This window comes from Clupea harengus, chromosome 19 (assembly GCF_900700415.2).
Source record: "Clupea harengus chromosome 19, Ch_v2.0.2, whole genome shotgun sequence".
NCBI lineage: Eukaryota > Metazoa > Chordata > Actinopteri > Clupeiformes > Clupeidae > Clupea > Clupea harengus.
This window is the reverse complement of record NC_045170.1, coordinates 22,375,521-22,392,469: the sequence shown is the minus strand read 5'-3', so window position 1 is coordinate 22,392,469 and position 16,949 is coordinate 22,375,521. Positions and strand designations below refer to the sequence as shown.

Genomic DNA, 16,949 nt, shown 5'->3' with positions numbered 1-16,949 from the left:
CTTGAATCATTATGCTAAATGTTGTTATCTGTTTCTGTTGAAAATGAATATAGGGCAATATATATCCTACTCAGATTGTAAAATCCTCAAATATCAAAATTGGTATCGGTCTTAAAAATCCTATATTGACCGGGCTCTGACGCACAGACACACACGCACACACACACACACACACACACACACACACACACACGCACACTCTCGCTCTCTCTCTCAAATACATTCATAAACAAGCACCCCTTCTCCTGTAATTTTTCATTAATGAAAGGGAGAGAGAGCGCTTCAATTTCCGCTCATGCCGGTCTAAGCCCTTTCGCCAGCAGCGAAGGAAATCTGTTCGCTTACGGGGGGAGTCTTGACATTTAAGCTGTCACCACAGAGGAAAGTCCCCTCCATCGCTCACAACAAAACTCTGTGACCTCCACATGAGCGTCACAAAATATAGAGGGGAAAAAAACGAAACAACTGAATCTGTGTACAGTTGACCTGACCATTGTTTTTCTCCTTCTGTTAAGTAATACTAATGTTAAGATGGTTATCAGGACAGACAGCGTGAGGCAACGTTGTCTTAATGAGGCTTGGACATCATTTCCTCAGCCATATTGATCCATCATAAGCAGCCATTTCCTGAAGATCACTATCAGCTTTAGCACACAGAGGGAGCCTGGACATGATACTAATTGGGAATCCTGAGAGTACATGCTGATTTTGTTTTTGTTTATTCTTAGTTTGATCAAATCTACAGTATGTTTTAACATCATCAATCATCTCCATGCAGGCCCGACGGGGGGGGGGGGGGGGGGGGGTCGGGGGTCAAAGGGCACAGATGAGCCCGGCCAAAGGCCCACAGGGGGATGGAAATGGAACATACGCTGTGTGTGCATTATCTGTGCAGGGGGTGGGGGGCCTTTTTCTGTCCCAAGACACACAACAGGCCTGCTCTATGGAGTAAATGACACACCAAAGGCCTGCTCCTTGTAGTAACAGACACACAACAGGCCTGCTCCGTGTAGTAAAATACACACAACAGGCCTGCTCCATGGAGTAAAAGACACACAACAGGCCTGCTTAAAAGCATTAACTGATCATTTACACACCTGATATTTCACCTGTGATGGCAGCTGACGCACACGTGAACACCTACATTACTGCATGTTTCATTTACGTACATCAATGCACTCTCACACGGCCTGGTGTGAGTTTGGCACTACAGAACACAAGTTCACAGCCTGTACACTATTCATTTTAGAGAGCCGAGGGTAGCAAGGCTTACATTCCTTCTAAAACCACTCCAGAACTAATCCAAATGACAACTCACCTTTACTGTTGTTCAGTTAACTAAACCTTCATGAGGATTGGACAGAGGATTGGTTTCAAACATCGTTCCCACTCACGTTTAGATCAAATTTACATGGCTGTCCTTAGACATACAGTACTGTGCAAGGGTTTCAGGCACATCTGAGACAATGCTTTAAAGTCATGACGCTGATGAATAGTTTTTACTATCATTTCACAACACACAAAGTGCAACAAACTGAAAACACCTACATCGATTTATGTGATATTTCCTATTGACACACAGGAAAGAAAGAAAGAAAGAAGGAAGGAAAGAAGTGACTGTGTTTTTGCCTGAAGCTCTTTCATAGCACTGTGCATTGCATTACACATCTTTCTTAGTCAGACTAATATCAAAGGAATGGCATGTCTTCTTTGTGCAACCCAGGGCTAAAACATCACCGTCTCTGTAAGGTCTGGGAGAATTTGTGTGTGATAGAGAAAGCATCCGAACCGTCTGGTCAGCACTGTCATGTCCTCTGCCCGGGGTGCGAGATGAAAAACATGGAGAGACAGGGAGAGGTGACCCCCCACCCCCCAGAGCCCCCCGCCCCCGCCCGAGGCTGCGCCCTGCCTTTCACCTGACAAGAGGACACACTGACTGGCACCTGAGGGAGGAGGTATTTGACAGCCCCCCCCACCACCACCACCACCACCACCACCCCCCACGAGCTAACAGAGCCTGAATATCAATGCATCCCCTGACTGCGAGAAGCCACCTAGCACCGCACCCAACCACCCCCCAACCCGACCCCACCCTCCTGCCTCTCCCTGGCAGCACAGAGGGACCTTTGACAGCACAAGTTGGGGGTGGGGGTGGGGTGTGGGTGTGGGTGGGGTGGGGGAGCATCTTTACATAATGCGTCGGTAAACCACAAACTGTCAGCACTCTTTTTCTGGCAGCCCCCTTTAAAATTCAGAGCTAAAGCAGACACAAGCGCTGGACGCAGAGGAACGAGGATGTTGTTATTTATGTATTTATTTACTTACTTACTTACTTACATTTATCTCTCTTTCTCTGACGGTACAGTCCATGTGGATCTTGTAGGTTGTCTGTATTGGGTGTACTCAGGCATCATGTGTTTTAACGGTGCAGTAATGTAAAGGTTTGAATACTGGTTTAATAAACGAGTGTTCAATCTCTCGCTTCCTCTCTCGCTCTCTCTCTCTTTCTCTTCAATGTGTCCCTCCATCTATTGGCTATCAGGTGCTCCAGATCAGATGCCATATGTTGAGAAATCTTCTGGAATGTGTGTTACACACCACATGCACAGAAGGAGCATCTGAATTAGGGCCTTTGTCAATGGACGGCACTATGGTGAGACAAGGGTTAAGCTAGAGTTGTAAGTACAGTTAGTTGTTATGGTCAAGGTTAAAGGAGCAGTCTGTGATTCTAATCCAATACACATTTTTGTCAAATTCAGCAAATTGCGCCTCAGGTTCCTCTAGCTGTCTGTTGTGTGTGTGCGCTCACAAAAACTTCTGGTGTTGGTACACAGTCCTGACTCTGAAACCTCTGGTGTTGGTATACAGTCCTGACTCTGAAACCTCTGGTGTTGGTACACAGTCCTGACTGTGTCAATGGGAAGCAAACAAAGTGGCTCAAACCGAGCCTTACGTTATTCCAGCCAACTCAACACATTGCTTCAGGAGCATGGAAGGAAGGAAGGAGTGTAATTTGACTGGCTGTTAAGCTCAAATATGAACAACCTTTCACCAGAATCGTGGACCACACCTTTAAGTCACAGGTTTGGAGCTGTTTTTGCAATATGTTTAGAACTGCAGGTGGAAATGCTTCAACCAGAAGGCTCTTTGGTCGGGTTTAGGTCAACTCCTTGAATCAGAAAACAGTTTATTTACAGAAATCAACTTACAGTTACAGCTTACAACTTCACAATAGCAGCCTGCTTGCTTAGCATCTCTAGTGTGCATCACACTAAAATGGAGGCAAAGTGGGGGACACTCCTGCCTTGTCTCGAGACTAAAATGGCTGTCATGAAAAGTATGAGAAACTACTTTAAAATAAATAAACACACACACACACACATACACACACACACACAAATAAGGCCACTGCCTCTCCTCTCCGCCACAGGGGAGAATCCCTGTCAAGGCCCAGTTTGTCAGAAGAATGTAAAAAATCCCATTCCTCTGCAGTTATGGAGGAAGCCAGGGTGCCCTCTCTCTGCGTGCGTGATTGGCAGACAATGAGGGGCAGAAGAATCGAGGGCCGCGGCATTCTGTCTGTGGGCTGACCCTGACGAGGGCTTCAGATTCCTACCCTGGAGGTCAGATAACATTGAAACATGCTGGGCTCACTTCAAAATGAGTGCCTCCAGAATTTTACAAATGATTTGAATGTTGTGATACTCGAACCACACAATAAGAAAAGGCTTTGTAGTGGATCTTATAGAGCTCAACTAATGAATGGAGACAGTTTGATAAATGGAAAAAAAGTAGTATGGCTGTGCATTAATAATATTATTACTTCTGCCATTTGATGCCAGTGGAGTAAAGTCACATTGTGGCCGCATTAGGTTGAAATTTCATTTCAGCACAAAAGGCCACTTCATTTGTCTGTCCTGAAACGCCCTCCACCTACTCTACTATCCGGACGTCTAGGTTATCACGGTGGGTGATATAGTAATAACAAGTTGCGTTCTATTGAAAAATCGAAGCCCTCTCCACCCAACTGGTGATGGACTCTGTCATTTACCTTGACAGCGTCTCATTTAACCGCCCAGACGTGTATATGAACACGGGCGGCCCGGGTGTGAGTTAGTAGCACAGCCTCTCTAGAGAGACCAGGAAAGGGCTGTGGAGAGTAAACGGGCCGCAGAATAAAACCTCACTGGGACACACGGAAGAAGGGCGCAGCGAAGCCAGGAGGAAGCATTTCTGCGGTATGCTCTCGGTGCTCTCCGGGCAACAAAGACGATGTGTTACGCTTAGACAGCAGCCAGTATGTTCTCCCCTTACTACTGTGTTGTCATTTTCAGCCGACCGGAGGCTCCAGTTAATGACAACGAACGATGCTGTGAAATCATCCCAGAAATTCGAATCTAGGCATCGTGTATTCTATAAATGCATTATGCGTGAGATTTCGAAAAAAAAAACTCGATCAGATTGTTCCGCAATGACCCCGATTTAACCCAAAGCCGCATATTGAGTGAAGCGATTGTGATTATGTAATGTTATTGACGATTTAATTTCGTAGCTGCAAACAATGCTGCGAACCGATCATTCCAAGCCAACCCATTCCTGCACCCATAGGGAAATTCAGATGCCCCTGCCGCAATAAACTGAGAATGAGGGTCAGAAAACACATGAGGTCTATCTTATGTACAAATGTTATAAAAAAGAATAGCGTTGTGGTGACCTCCATTTTAAATTACAGTAGGCTACTCAGCGAGCGGGCTCGGGCTTACCAATGTTGAATTATTTCAGTTTCAGATGACGCAAGGTATGCACATTAAAGTAACTCGGTTTCGTATTGAATACAAATACACTGGCTTTTAAATAAAACAAGGTAGTCTATCCCGTTAGTTAACACAAAAAAAATCTGCGAAATCAGATTTGATGTAGAACAATGGAAGTGTCCTTTCATCTGGATGCTACTCAGCGAGCAACAGTGAAGACTACTATTAACCATAAAGGACCTCGTTGACACATGACTCGCTAAACGTGGGTTCAGAACTGCAATCACAGAGAATGAGTGTTGAGCTTCCAGCAGGTGTCATTCAATGTTATGTATCCTGGAATTACACTCTAGAACGCGTCTGACCACTGATGTTATTGTCCAGATTACGGCTGATATAACATTAACGGAACCACGCGTTACATCCGCCAACTGTAGGCTATTAGCAATGCTGATTCCTAATAGTTGTGTCATGCAAGAACACTACATCAAAGATGTGATGACTTCCTCAATAGGATACACAATTAGCTTGCTCCCGAAACCTTGTTACATCGGACTCCATCCCGTTACCTGCAGAGAGCTCACCAACTTCACTTCTCTGCAGTAGCCTACCACATATTCCCCAGCCTACGGACAGGAGGGTATGTGCTAAGTTATGGTAATGCACACATTTAATAATAAAGGAATTTGCTACCTGGCACAGTGGAATCATCCTCGCTATCTATTCTTCGTTAGCACGGAGACACGCCAGGAGCGACGGGGGTAGGCATAACTCCGAAACGTCCCGTCTGTGGTATTTAGACCGTCGGCTACCCTGCTGGTCCGTGGGACAATGAAACTGCAATCTCTCCGTCCGAACGTCTGTTTCTCCCCGAGCTGGCCAGCGCGACCAACACGCCACTTCAATTCACGCAGCTACAGCGCGCGCCACACTAGACCGCACGAGACCCCCGGCGGACCCACGCCCCCTTGCATGCGCTGACAGTGCAGTCAGTGCTCGTGGCATACATTTCTTAATAATCTTCAGGGGTGTCCTCTGCCCCGCGACCCCGTTTTTCACTTTCGTTTCTTTGAAAAGAAATATTGAATGGCTACCTGTAGTAGATTTGATCATCAGGTAGTCTAAATATAGCCCACAGACAAATGATGTCATTGTTTAAGAGTCAGTTATTCCTCCTTCATTCACAGCTATTGTTACACATCAGCTATACAGGCCTTGTGGTGCTTCTATCAAGCGCCGTACATGTACTGTTCTTGGAAAATTATTATGCTCCCCCATATAGCTCGTAATGTCATAATATTTAAAAACATTTGTCAAAATAAATCATTATTTTACACTTCTAGAGTGACAGAAAGCTTAGTAGCCAGTTCTTCACAACTATTCTTAGAATCCAGTTTTTCACAGGTTTTCCCCAGTCGAGTCATCCATGGTCCATGGTCCTTGAGGGAAAGCCCAACTGTATATAAATGGCTGTCATAATGAACACCATTGGGATATGGCTATCAAGCTTTTCAAACCAGGTGTCAATGGTGTTGTTTGTGCCCTGCACAATTACCATGGTGCCATTTTCCATTTTATCCTGGTCTCTCTCAAGACAGCACGGTTTACAAGGGATGTATGAACAGAAGTGTGTGTGTGTGTGTGTGTGTTTGTGTCTGTAAGGAGTATGAGTTTCCCCACAGACATATCACACCAAGCCTGTGACATGATGACATCACCCCTAACGGCCTGTCCAGGGACCGCACCTAAGCCTCGGCAACAGGGACACCTCCATGACCGGCTTTCATCTGAGTAAACACATGCTCTCTCTCTCTCTCTCTTTCCCTCTTTCCCTATACCGCGTTGTTGTACCTTCTCACTGCGGCCTGTGTCGTGGCGCAGTCCCCCGTTATATAACAGCATTACGTCTGCCGGCTGCTCCCGGCTGCGTGGGGGGACTCCACTATCGACAGCCATCAGGACCAACGGGACGGGGCAGGGGAGCAGAGTGTGGAAGAGGGGGGTGTGGGGGGAGGGGGGTTGCGCAATTAGCCTAGTCACAGGGAAACAGGATGGAAGAGAAATGAATAGAGAAGTCGTAGTGCTGCTGAAGCTTCTAGGCATTGAGAAGGGAAACACAGGGGTTGGTGGTGGGGGGGGTAGAGTCAGGGTTTTTGGGTCTGTTGCTTCAGATTACACACACACAGATGGACAGTGATATTAACCTCCTATCCCACCGCACAGAGAGAGACACAGGGGGAGAGCAGGCATCATACAAGATGTCTGGGACATCTGCTGGACCTGAATGCAATCCATCTGGGAGATGAGTGTGTGTGTTTGAATTGGGAGAAATGGGAAAAGTTGAACGCAACGGAGGGAATCTGTAGGAATGAGAAGGAATGACGTACCGTCTCTCAGGCACCGGAGAGGGGACTCCTTGGACTGCGTGCCATGTAGACACACGCAAACACACACACACACACACACACACACTCTCTTTCCAACAACCCCATGGATGAATGTTTGTTTTGTGCTCACCCTGCCTCATGCCAGTCTTGTGATCACATTCCTAAATGACTGCTTGCCAAGTGTGTGTGTGTGTGTGTGTGTGTGTGTGTGTGCGTGCGTGTGTGTGTGTGTGTCAGGACTCCCCTGTGACAGCAGGGAATAAGGGTAATCAAACTGGGTTACGCTGACCATGTGACCATGGGGAGGCACACATAGCCACAAGCCAAAGGAATCTCCACTAGGCCCTTGGCACACACTCTCTCAAGCTCACTATTGCAAGAAAAAAAAAATAGGAAAGAAAACCTATGAAGAAGTAAATGATCACTTGTACATGGATACATGGAAGATGAACACCATCCCTGGGCCACTAGTGTCAATTACAGCATGTCTCATGTTATTGTTTTTCTGGTGCTGAACCCTGATGATGTGACTGGTTTTACAGGAACAACACTGCCCCCTACAGGATAATGTACGACAATGCAGTCTTAATATACATGCCGTGTAGCTTTAAAACGCAAAAGAAAATACTGCGACACGTTTAAAATCTTTGGAACATTTTTATTATACTAAAAGAGTATCGTCTGAAAGTAGACTAAAATGATATATTAAGCAGATAATAACCAATACTCAACCATAATCACTACAGCCAACAAGGAAGAATTTGAAACTAGTGTATGACTTCTGTGGTCACCTTACGCTAAACAATGCCCAGGTGAAATCTTTAACTTGTGTACATGATATAAAGAAATGGTTAAGTCAACATATAGGTGATTCCGTGCTTTATGTAACAGAAAAGGCATACATCAGATGGTATTACAGCAGCAAGACTAACAGAGGCACAGCAAATAGATATGATTACCCATTTTCCTATGTATACCCTAGACAAACATTGACACAAGAATATGTGTGAGCTCAGAGTTATATAAAAATCAACAATTACTATGACCTGGAACTATATAGCCATTTTGGGACAGATTATCCATTTTTAGAGATGTCAAATATATTTGACCCAAACCCAGACATGCCAGTATAACCATGATAAAAACTGTAGGTTTATTCAATATTAAGTGCAACAACAGATCAAATATTTTACAAATGATGAAAACAGATTTTTAAATTGGTCAGGATCCTTCAATTCCAAGCAATAATCCATAATAAAGCATATTTTGTCTGTTTTACACAAATAGTGTGTTACATTGCATAGGCTATTGTGTAGAAGACTAGCATCAACCAAATGATTTTACATCAATCTTTAAAAATCTAAATTGTCATATTTGCCTTTGGCTTGTGAGTGATTGCTTGTTGAGCCTTTTACCTGACAACAATCACCTACAATATTTGATATATGAATACAATCTGAATCTGAATAAAACAATTGAATTCAATCCTTCACGCAGATATCTGGCTTTGGTTTGATTCGGAGGTGATGGGCGCGTGGGTCGGTAAGCTGGTTTAACTGGCAACCATCGACCAAATGATTGTTATATCAACATTCATTAAAAAAAAAAAAAAACATAAAAAAATGTAAATCCTTAAATCATCACCTCACAAAGACACCTGCCTTTGGTTTAACTGAAGTCACGGTCGGAGAGAATGAGGGGAGCCACCAGCGTCCAGAGGTAGATAGCCAGACCAAGCCAGCTGGAACTGATCTTCACCCACACCGCAGGCATGGTGCTCTTCATGCCCCCGTAGTCCGTCTCCGGCCTGGCAGAGGGGCGCGAGGAGAGGGAGTTACATTGAGAATGCCATTACATTTTCACATTGTGTCATTTTGTGAGTAAGTCGCTTTTAATATCATCTTTAAATTAATTTTGCTCCGCCACAGTCATGTAAGGGGGAGATACACACATCTCGTCACTCAGCCTTTTCACTACTTCGACAAAAACTCTTCACTGCTGCTTTAAATGGACTTTGTCCAAAGATGCTTCAGAGTAATGCATAATTCTCCCCAAAGTTTCTGCTCTGACTAAATATAAATGTATTACTCTGAATCTAAAATAATAACTGAAAACCTCAATAGTGCATCCCAAACAGTATTAGTAGTTTGCGAGCACTGGTTTTGTGGCCTTACTACTTTGCGTCACAATCGCCACATCTATGAGACATTATTGAAACTGGATATTTTGCTTTCTTTAAAAGAATGAATACTTGTCTGAGCAGGGAAAGGCATAGATACTCCTTTGGCTGTTTGTCACATAAACATCAACATCTATTAGATCTATTCAGGCTCTCTTGTGGCTTAACTGACTTTAGGAATACCACTGTTATTAAAGTTCATGTTCCAGAAAAGAGTACTGACCTATGTGTGTAAACTCTGTATGGAGAATTTCTGCTGTCAATGGTACTGTGATACATTATACATGACAAGATTACACTATTGATGAAAGCTAAGGGTAAGATCGCTGCAATTCTGTCCTGGGCTCCATAATCATGTGCTTGTAGCCATTGTTTTTATTGACCTCCTTGTGAATGACTTGTGTCAGTCTTGTTTTGCCATTTTGAGCAGCATTTTCTGTATGCGACATGTTAGTGTTTATGTCTTTGTTATACAAAGTTTTTGATTATATGGATATTCAGAACATTAGGTGACATGTTTTTGTTTATGTTATGTCTATAGGCTTAAAGGTTAGCCATTATGCCGAACATTCAATTGAGTTGGGTCAAATGACTGGGCAAATGATCTTCAGATTTCAAATGACTGTAGACAAATTACTTGGAATATTTGATTTCATGAACACAAATGAAATAAGCAGAATGGGGAATTTGCATATTAATACAATAGTTTGTAACTCTTTTCTCAGATGGCTTACTAACCTTGTCAGCTGGATTAGCTTACCCCTGACATGGGGCAAGTTGAGCCACAAGAACACTTCTTTTTTTGTTTTGTTTATTTGAGTTAAGCGCATTGCTAAGATTTGAATTGAAGTCACACATCCTGACCTTGTGTTGTATGTGTTTGTTTTATTCCTGTCTCGTATTCCCTTAAGGTCTATGGGCCGACTCTCTCCTACTTACTGGTACCAGTTGGTCAGGGTCATCATGATGTAGAGGGAGGCCAGGAAGAGGCTGAAGTGGAAGAAGGAGTAGCTGTAGGTGACGCTCTCCTCCTCGTTGTCCACGGCGCGCCGCACCCCGTCCTCGGACGTGGCCTCGGCGTCGGACGCGGCCAGACCCTGGGTCTCCTCCGTTTGCATCAGCTTGTTCACCTGACTGTTGTTGGATGAGCGGATACTTGGGAGAGAGAGAGAGTATTGCATACGTTTGGATCTGTTCGTTTGTTTGTTTTATTCATTTCAAATTCTATTCTATGCTTCAGCATTATTGTACTTACAGTCATGCCAATAAGGTGGTAAATTGAGAGAGAGAGAGAGAGAGAGAGAGAGAAGGAACTTATCCCCAGAGGGTGAAACACAGCGATGCTGCAGACATTGAGAGTTGGAGCAGGACAGGCTGATCAGTTCTTACCTTGCATACAGAGTGCAGAAGAGGAAGATGACCAGTCCCACAATGCTTTGCGCGTCCCACCACTGAATTTCTCCAGGAGCAACAGTGGGGCTGGCCGCGGTAGTGCTGGAGACGAGACTCAGAAGACTTGGGTTACACTTACGGTCTGTGGAAACACATTTGAAAGACTATATTACGATAAATGAAAAATAACATAACTATTTATTATAATTAGGGCTGTCAAGCGATTGAAAAATTAATCGAATTAATAACATGCTTTTTGATCAATTAATCTAAATAAATTTTATATATCAATCTGCGGTTGACATGAAGTCACAAAGTCAACAAGCCTGGGCAGTGTGATGTTCACCACACAATAATGGCAAACAACAGGTACTTCAATGGACTTAACTTAATGAAGAACCACTCTCATAGTTTGTCTTAAACTAGCAAGCAAACTAATTTAGGTAACGTCAGACTACACCAACATCTACAGCAAATCTCGCTAGTTTGTGAATTTGTCACCAAAAAACCTGCACCTTGGTCAAATGCAAAGGTGTTTTTTTTAGTTAGTATAGTTGAATAAGTCTGTCCTTACAGTTATGGTTAGAAATATTACAAATGACCTTCAGGTCCAGTGGTATTTCCGAACTCCAAAAATGAGGTGAAATAATTCCAAAATGAGAAACACTATTCTAATCCATCCAATCTGGCCTACGCTGAGTGGTTTACTTATGGGGTCAAGGGGCATCATCACAAGATTAATCTGCAGGTTTTTTTACCCATTCTTTTTCTATAATAATTAAATCAGAATGAATGTGTTACTTTGACAACACTCATTACATACATATGATTTCGTGTGGGAAACCCATGACTTACTGGGGTTGTTGGTCATGGCTGACCAGGTAAGGTATGTGGTGTAGAGAGTGATCATGGAGGCCTGGAGTAAGCCAGAGCTGGGCTGAGCTTCCTGTGGATGCACCCACACACACACACACACACACACACAAAAACACACGCACACACAGACAGACACACAGACACACACACACACAAACAAACTTTTAGGATAAACTGTAATTGCACTCCCCAAACAACAAGCAAAACCTGATGGTATCCATAAACACCACTTTGCGTTACATATAAGTACATAACACAAACCTGTGTGTAATCTGTAAGTGCATACAATACAAACAAGTGTGTATAAACTAGTTATACTAGTACCTGTGTTTAATCTGTAAGTACATACAATACAAACAAGTGTGTATAAACTAGTTAGTATAGATTAGCTCCAAAGATGTAGGTACTAAGGTGTTCATTGAGCAATGCCAAGCATTAGCATACCTGCACTTTGGGCAAGATGGCCACAACAGACACCACGATGGTGAAGATGAGGTTGAGACTGATGAAGACCTTGTGTGTGGTGCAGTCGTCGTGGGCGTAGTAGACATACAGCACCACGACGAAGGCGAATGCCGCGCCGTAGAACAGCAGAGTAAAGGTGAGCAAAGCTGCAGTCGCGGGGACAGAGACGAGACAGAGCCTTTAAATTAGTCAGAAATCACTCAACTCTTCTATTGTATTTCTGATTTTATAGTCAATCATTTCTCTCCTTCTCTCTCTCTCTTTATTTTTTTCTTTCTTTTATTATACAAGCTCTCCTTCCTTTCTTACATAAATACATTCATTTATTGGAGCCACAATCAAGGACTATTTATTACCCTCGAATACTGCATCCAGCTCTTACATAACAAAAAAAAAAGCAGCAAGGCCCATTAGTCTGTCAGGAAAGCCGGTAAAAAAAACCCTGAGTCGAATGAGCTGCAGCCAAGTTCGTGATTTTCCCATAAATGCAGCCATAGCTGTCCAGTATCTGGGCTCTCGTGGTTGCATCATAGGCTCAGAGCCATCTGTATTTGATTTGCCTTCTAGTTTTTTTTTGGGGGGGGGGGGGGTTCTCTAGTAGTAGCAAATCATCTAAAATAATTCTGGTCCAGTTTGCAGTATGTCTGTTGTTTTTGTTTGGTAACTTCTGCGAGATGGCAGCTTGTATGACTGTGTGAAACTAAATGCTGTATTAATGTCCTGTCACTGGGTTTATCGAGCTGGGAGCTAACAACTTAAAGGCTGTTGGTTTGGTTAACATGGGAAATCCCTTACATGTATATATGTATAGAAATATACTGTACATGTACCTACATTTACCTTACTGAAGTACCGAATAAATGAAGTAAGGCTGATATTTCATTACCTGCATACCAGCACTTGCTGTTGCCATCTTCAGCATTCTCCAGCCAGTTCTGGTTCCAGGTGTGAGCAAAGTCCACTAGCAGGATGAGTTGGATGACGATGAAGATGAAAGAACCTACCACGCCAAAGTAGTACCAGACTGTAAGGAGATGGAATGAAAGACAGAGAGAGAAAGAAAGAAAAGAAAGAGAGAGAGGGGGGGGGCTGGCATTAAAACACAGAGTTAATCTGCTGACACATCAAAGACAGCAGAGGCTGCAGTGCCTCAAAGGGACATGGGAACTTTAGAACTCCGCAGGGCTGGAATGAGAACTAAGAACTAAGAGAAGAGTCTGTACCAGTGTTAAAAGTTCCATCAGGAATGAAGAAAGCCCCCACAGTGATCCCCACCAGTATCAGGAACTTGAAGAACCAGAATCTGAAATACATAGATGCATGTTAAAACACAAGACATACATCCTACACACACACACGCAGAGAGTTATAAACTGCAGACATGATTATGAATTTTACAACATCATTCCTGCAAGGAGCGCAGTTTGTGGGGTGGGGAAGGAAAGGAAGTAAGTGCTTTCAAAGCAACACAGAGCAAAAAATAAAATGAAAAATCCAACAAAAACAAATGCAATTCCACACTCTCATCAGCAGGTGGCGCCCTCCCATTAGCAACACTGAGACTCCTGCCTTACCCGTTCTGGATGGCAGCCCGTGGGTCTTTGCTGCTGCGCACGCGGATCATGATGAAGGAGAAGAGGAAGAAGAAGCAGGCCATGGCAAAACACATGCGGTACACCGACTTGTAGCCCACGATGATTTCACAGTTTACTTTATTCTCAAAGCCAGGTATGGAGCTGCCACCTACACAGAATCCTGGAATCTGCAAGAACGAAAAAAACAAAAAAATATAAAAACTGACAAATAGGCACTGAACATCTGTGGAGTTTCCATTACGTAATTCTTAATGTGTTATGCAAACCACAAGATCTGCTGCGTGTTGCTTTGTAATAATGTCAGAAGAGAGAAGTGAATCTCCTGGTTTAGTGAGCAGCATGTGATTTATTGATTAAGAGCAGGAGATGATTGGTGGGGGTCTGGGGGAGGTTGCCACTCTCACTGCTAGTGTTGGCTGTGCACACTGAGCTGATCATTTCAGCTACCCCAAAAGCATGCGTACTGGGCGCTAGGCTATGTGAATTGAATGTGAATTGTCATTGAATTTTAAAGCTCTGTAAATTAAAAAAGAAGCACAATACTCCATTACTAACTTCAGTCCGCCATTACCACTATTTTGAAGTGTTCAATCTGACAATCTGACCTGTTTGGCTGCTGGGGTTGTTTCTGTTTACTGAACAAGTATAGGTTACATTGATTTACATTCATTTCTGTGAAATCCAGAGAGGCCTTCTCTCGCATAACTCTCTTATATAGGCCTGTGTAAATAAATAAATGTAACCGTTCCACTCTCCTGAGGCGCTTGTTAACCCTTTAGCAGAAATGGCACCTTTTGCAGCTGCGTCTCCATGCCCGGTAGTATCATAATGACTGACACCATGGTCCCCAGGAAAAGGAAGAAGGAGAACGCCAGCCTGGTGACGGTGGAGTTGAAGGCGGCAGGGCAGCAGCTCGACAGGAGACAGGGTGCTGAACTGCACAAACATGATGCCTGAGGAACAACGGCACACACGGGCAGATAAAAAAAAGAGACCAGGTTACTCATGTAAACACTCGACTGAAAACACTGTGTACATAACAAAAGAACAACAACTAATGCAATGCATTCATTCATTGTCTCTGCACAAGCTGTTCTTTCATGCAAATGAGTCCAGCCAGTAAATCAGGTCACTGCGGGATGACACACCGCACTGCACTATGCCTCCGCCATGGCCCCTGTCTAAAAACCCTACCAGGAGAGGCCAGGACAGGCAGCAGGGCTGGGAAATGGGTCCGCTCAAGGGTTGACATGGCTATTGCTCATAGTCAAGAGCTCCCCACGGGTAGGCTACAATTAGAGGTGTTTGCACAAATTTGAAGGCCTTTTTATAGGAATGCTGTTCTGAAACTGGTGAAATGTATCGACTCATTTTTGAATGCCACTAAGGAACAGTGTAAATGTCACTTCTCTTCTCCACACAGGCAAGGGCACTAGCGACTTTCATAGAGTTGCAGACGTCAAATGTTTTCAAAGATCTCCTACAATACAGAAGACTATATTTAACATTAATTGTAACAAATTGTCAATAGCAGAGGCGTGACTCTGTTCAGTCAAGGCAGGGGAACGGCTAAAAGATGCTCTATAGAATGCAGTTTCAATGACGCGGATGTAAACACAACTCAGTGGATGTGGAGGCTACGTACATTGCACAATCTGACCTACATGTGGTATAACGTAGTGGTTCTGTAGGAGGCCGTTTACGTTTTTAAAACTAGATTTTAGGCCAACCGGAGTCCAAGCTGAGATTTAACTAAAGACTTAGGCCTAGTATTGAAAATGATCTACCAATTAACTTCACGACACAGCAACCATTGGGTAGAAGTAAAACAGAGCACGGTGATAGTAGGTTTAGAGTCGAAAGAAATGGGTGGATACAACAGATCAGTTTCAAATAAGAAAGAGAAATACAAAGTTGATCAAGCACCGTCTCTCAAAATATCCAGCACATTCTTCACGTAATCCAACTTTGCAAAGATAAAACTAGGATACATTTATCGTGTTCATCGAAGGCGTTGCGAGCTAGCGATACGTCGTAGGTTATTGGAACTCAGTCAGAAAAAACTTTTTTGTTCGTATATACTTCGATTAGCTATGGCTTGAAGTTGGCAAATAAAATAAAGGTCTTAGTTACTTACGCAGCTAGCGAGGGAACATAAGGCCATACAAGCTCCCATGTTTCAGACTGAAACGAAACTCCAAGAAACAACGATAATTTTTGCGGAAGTGTTTTGCTTTTTTCATCTGACTTGTTTGGAGAGGAAGAACCGAGGAACGCCTATTTTCTTTCGACTAAATTCAACGCTTGTCTTGTGATTGGTCAACGGGAAAAATAGTTGCAAACCGGTCATTAATGTAGTTTTTTGTAAAGTTTTTTTTTTCGATTGGTGCCACATGACTGAAGTTGAGATAGCCTACTGCAGAAAATAATTTGTTTTATGTGTTTCAAACCATTAGGCCTACAAGTAAAAGACTGGTATAGTAAAATGGAAAAACACCTCATATTGAAAGAGAACAATAAAGTAGACAAAGATGTATGATAATGAAAATGTAGTCAAAGTAATAATTTCAAGCCTTCGAATAACTGTGCCCGGATGGGACAAAGAACAATTATCGTGCCTGACGAGAATGGATGAGATGATGAAATGACTTCACTGTCCACTTAACAAGATGTAAAGTTGTCTGTCCATTTTTTTATATGCATAGACACAATTAAAATGTATGCTTACAGCTAAATTCCAGAATTGTGTTTCATTCTCAACAGGGGGTAGGGGTGGAAAGGGGCACTCCAATCTACGTTGTCACGACTGAATTAAGTTTACTGATTAAGTTTACTTCAAGACACAGAGTGACAATTGAGACCACTCACAGGCTGCTGTTGTTCACTGCAAGTACTAACCTTATTTAAAAGTTTATTGGCATGTGGGTTTGTGGTTATTCCTGTCTGCTGCTGTTCATTTTCACCCCATTATTAAATCATGAACTGAAGGAAAAACAAGCCATGTCGTTGTGTGTTTACTTTTTAAGCATTTCTAGCTTTGTGAGCTGAAGGAATAAATTATGTACAGAAAGCTGTGTCGCTAAAGGGGAACTGGGCTTGAGTTGGACTCTACCAGGATATGGAGTTCAGCTGTGCTGATGAGTGTCATAAAAGACAGTACCCAGCATTTGGCCCTTGTTTACAGTGTGACAAACTTATGATGATAAAGGATATGTGTGTGTGTGTGTTTGTGTGTGTGTGTGTGTGTGTGTGTGTGTGTGTGGGTGTGTGACTGTGTCTATGACAATGTGTATGTCTCTGT

The 16,949-nt window shown here is 43.3% G+C and overlaps 2 protein-coding genes across 3 annotated transcripts in view; both read right to left on the bottom strand.

Annotated features, from left to right (window-relative positions):
- The window catches only part of hivep3a (HIVEP zinc finger 3a), a 37,005-nt gene extending 30,953 nt beyond the window's left edge, over positions 1-6,052 (bottom strand). For both annotated transcript variants that reach the window (XM_031586246.2, XM_031586249.2), the window contains exon 1: positions 5,448-6,052. The gene's annotated coding sequence lies outside the window, so the exon portion shown is untranslated. The remainder of the gene's footprint in view (positions 1-5,447) is intronic.
- Positions 6,053-7,783: 1,731 nt separating this feature from the next.
- On the bottom strand, positions 7,784-15,939 carry serinc2 (serine incorporator 2). Its single transcript, XM_012831430.3, has 10 exons — positions 15,786-15,939; positions 14,440-14,601; positions 13,628-13,815; positions 13,277-13,356; positions 12,940-13,077; positions 12,033-12,199; positions 11,568-11,658; positions 10,710-10,854; positions 10,260-10,475; positions 7,784-8,948 (listed from the first exon to the last, which is right to left on the bottom strand). Exons 1-10 carry the CDS (start codon positions 15,822-15,824, stop codon positions 8,810-8,812), a joined length of 1,365 nt encoding a protein of 454 aa, XP_012686884.1. The 5' UTR covers positions 15,825-15,939; the 3' UTR covers positions 7,784-8,809.
- Between the last annotated feature and the right edge of the window lie 1,010 nt (positions 15,940-16,949).